The sequence below is a fragment of the Plectropomus leopardus genome, unplaced genomic scaffold, assembly GCF_008729295.1.
Source record: "Plectropomus leopardus isolate mb unplaced genomic scaffold, YSFRI_Pleo_2.0 unplaced_scaffold28163, whole genome shotgun sequence".
In the NCBI taxonomy this organism is placed as follows: domain Eukaryota; kingdom Metazoa; phylum Chordata; class Actinopteri; order Perciformes; family Serranidae; genus Plectropomus; species Plectropomus leopardus.
The window spans coordinates 1-3,502 of record NW_024630672.1 but is presented as its reverse complement, the minus strand read 5'-3'; the positions used below and the strand labels follow the sequence as shown (position 1 = coordinate 3,502).

At 38.0% G+C, this 3,502-nt stretch overlaps 1 protein-coding gene across 1 annotated transcript; it reads left to right on the top strand.

Annotated features, from left to right (window-relative positions):
* The first annotated feature begins 765 nt into the window (after positions 1–765).
* Positions 766–2,783, top strand: LOC121938003 (ras association domain-containing protein 1-like). The gene is made up of 3 exons (XM_042481293.1): positions 766–1,072; positions 1,191–1,254; positions 2,357–2,783. The coding sequence occupies exon 3, from the start codon at positions 2,391–2,393 to the stop codon at positions 2,781–2,783; it is 393 nt and encodes a 130-aa protein (XP_042337227.1). The 5' UTR covers positions 766–1,072; positions 1,191–1,254; positions 2,357–2,390.
* The last annotated feature ends 719 nt before the right edge of the window (positions 2,784–3,502 follow it).

Below are 3,502 nucleotides of genomic sequence, written 5' to 3'. Positions count from 1 at the left end.
CAGGAACATGTACTTAAAGTATCAAAAGTAAAAGTACCTAATGCAGACCACCATCCAAAAACTCAAAATTATTTTACAAAGAAAAGAAATAACACCCTTCAAAAAAACACAAAAACAAAAAAAAAACATAGCACCACCCCCATCTCCCCAAAAAGTAAATTAGCTGATTGATTAATCAGCTAATTGTGCTGTTGTATAAACTGTTTGGTCATTTATTTCTAACAAAACAATCTTGTTTTATAACCTCTTGTTATTATTTAATGCAAAAATCTTAAATTGAAAAGTATCTAAAAGGATCACATAAATGTACTGCAGAAAAAGAGGACAATATTTTCCTCTGAAATGTAGTGGAGTAAAAATGAAAAGTGGCATGTAAAAAAAAATAAGTCCCTCAAATTCGTACAGTACTTGAGTAAATGTACTTAGTTACATCCCACCACTGTTTCTATTCTATTCTGCTCTATTCTACTTTAAAATCTCTACATCCAGAAGACTGACTTAATGATCGTCCTCAGTTAAAGTGGCTGTGAGTTTGTGGTTCTTCTTCTTGGTTAATATTCCTGCTGGTTCAGACTTTACCTCTCTGCATTGCTGGCTTTCTGTCAGTAAACACTTGCAGGACTGGCTGTAGGTTGAAGCATGATGTATATGAGGTTTGAGACGCTGGTTCGGGGAATTTGCACGCCCACTCAGCTGTACTCCGGTGCTCCGGACTCAGAAGCACCCCCTATGTGAAAACATTCCGGATGTCGGTGCAGCTCAGTCTCATCTTACTCTCTCTTTTTCATGATAAGCTGTTTCCTCCTACAGCTCAGTCTGACTGAATCTGAAGATGTCTTAAGAGGTGCAGAGAGCCCGCGGCTCCTCTGATGTTACAGCAGGGCCTCCGCGGGTCTTTCTGAGAGCAGCCGGTGATGATAAATTATTTCCAGAGATGTAGCCGCACACCTCCTCCTGCTCCGTTATGTTACTTGGAAACCGTCAGAAATTAGCTGCGGAAAGTTTTTCTCTCCGGATGGAAGAAGTTTTGAGACAAAGCGGTCGCCACGGGGCTGTTTTCGCCCCTGTTTTGGTGAGTGAGGCTGAAGATTTGACTTTACTCTAACGTGTCAGTGATTGGTGTTACTTTATTAACAAAGCCTGCTGTCTCCCACCTCTCGCAAATGCACCTTTAATTGTTTTATTTACAGAGACATACTCATGTTGGAAAGCGTAGGCCTGCGGTGAATTTACTGGCTACATTAACATCTTACGGTAATTTATCTCACATCAGGTTATTATGGCTACTTTAACAACCTGCTTTACTTACACGAGGTTTGCAGACAGACAAATATTACATAATCACTTATATAGATGTTATGTATGAACCAACGTGTCATATACAAACATTAGGCCAAACCATCACATATAAAACTATAGTAGCGTATGCAAATAATATGTATATCGTATAGTCAGTGTAACTCACTGTAAGTGCATTATTTCTTGCATAATACTTTGGTGATATTTATTATTATTATTATTATTTTTATTATTTTTGTTGTTGTTAGTAATAATAATACTAAAACACTTATTTATATAGCCCCTCTCATATAAAAAATGCAGCACAAAGTACTACAACAAGGGAATTATGTGCACTGTATTCTTCACATGAGTGAATGTGAAACAGGCTAGCAAGGCAAATTTAATATAAATGGACATTTTAACAGTTTGAAATAAAAAAAATATAAGAAGCCATCATGCCTCAATGTTAGCAAGCGATACATCTTTACATAAAAAAATAATTAAATGATAAAATTATAAAATCATAAAATTGTAAAATCATTTATTGATAATATTAAGTATTTCCATTTTATGCTACTATACTTATATTTATGTAGTAGCTGTTGTTTCTCCGTAGAACAACATTTTACATTTAAAAATATGATCAGTTTATAAACTTCCCAAAATACAATACCAATCAGGCAACATTAAAGGTAGCTCCAACTTGAACACTTGAGCACAGGATCTAGATACCACCGCTGTATGCAGTTTTTACAGTTTTTTTTTTTTTTTTTGTATGATTGATAATATCCCCTTTGGTTTTTATAAATGCATTTGGTTTCCTGATAGAGGAGGCCCTAACATCTAGAGACTGCAGAGTCAAATGGAAACCTTTTCAAACCACCACATAAACATCAGGTTGAACACTGCAGGTTTTGGTCACTATGCAATTAAGTCTTGACTTCTTTAGACTTGTTGCTTCTCTCCAAGCATCCTGGAAGTTGTTGACGTTGTGCCAGCTTGCTCAATAGATCAGTGTTTGAATTGTTAAAACAGGATGTTCCAGTGGCTAACTGTATTTTTTTCTTCTTGTCAGTAATAATGGATGAAACCAGGCTCTGAATGACACAATGTCTTGGGGGGAGTTCATCGAGCTCCGTGATCTGAGGACGGACAGAGAGCAGATCGAGCTGACACATGGCACACTTTCGCCCTGCTCACCTCCGCGCCTGGAGAGAGCCAATGCCCTGAGGATCAGTCCGGGGAAGGTCCCAGACCTGCTGAGCAGGGTGGGCATCATCAGACTCATGAGCAGCACCCAGGACCCCCAGCCTCCTGAGGAGAAGGGAGAGGGACACAACTTCCAGCCCTGCAGCCACGCTCAGCCCACGTGGTGCGACCTGTGTGGAGACTTCATCTGGGGCCTGTACAAGCAGAGCCTGCGGTGTGTCAGTGAGTTGGCTTACATGGGCTATTTGTGTGTGTGTGTGATTGCTTCTGTGCATATGCATGATCAGAAATGATCAAAAGACAGAGAGTGGGAGGAAATTTGGTTAAACAGAGAAAAACCCTGTGTAGGTGCAGTCCAAAATAACCCTGTACTCCTCGCTTGGTTTGCCATGTAATAAATGTTTTCCATGTTGGCATCTAACATGCATGCAGTTGTTTAACTAGTTTTGGTGGTGCGATCATTATCTCGGCTCAGGGTCGGCTGCAGACTTTCTCAAGACTTGTCTTAGAGTTGCATTAGTTAAACTTCCTTTTCAACAACTGAAACCCACAGAAATGTAGCTGTGGTTTGTTAAACATTTAGTGTGCAGAAAAAAATGCCTGTAATTTGAAAATGAAACCACAATTAAATTGCAATGAGACATCTACACAAACACAGATCTTACACTGATGATGACTGTTAGAACATTGAAATTAAATCATGAACAAATACACGTTTGTACACAGATACTGTAGTCTGAATTTATGTGACACAATATTTTATTTCTCCACCTGTTGAATTGCACTCAACAGGTGGAGTATCACAATTTCATAATCCAAAATACTTTACTGACTATTGTGTTACGTTACAGTCGCTCTGATGTAAGGCCTAGAGAATTGTAAGAATGGAGAATAATTATGAAAATATGTATAAAAAATATAAATACGTGCATTATGCTTAACACTAGTGTGTAAAATATAAAAAATATAAATATGTATAATATGCTAAGTAGGTAAAATGCGTAAAAAAAAA

Excerpts from the sequence above, each read along its gene's own strand:
- LOC121938003 (XM_042481293.1), top strand. The coding sequence starts at position 2,391 with ATGTCTTGGGGGGAGTTCATCGAGCTCCGTGATCTGAGGACGGACAGA.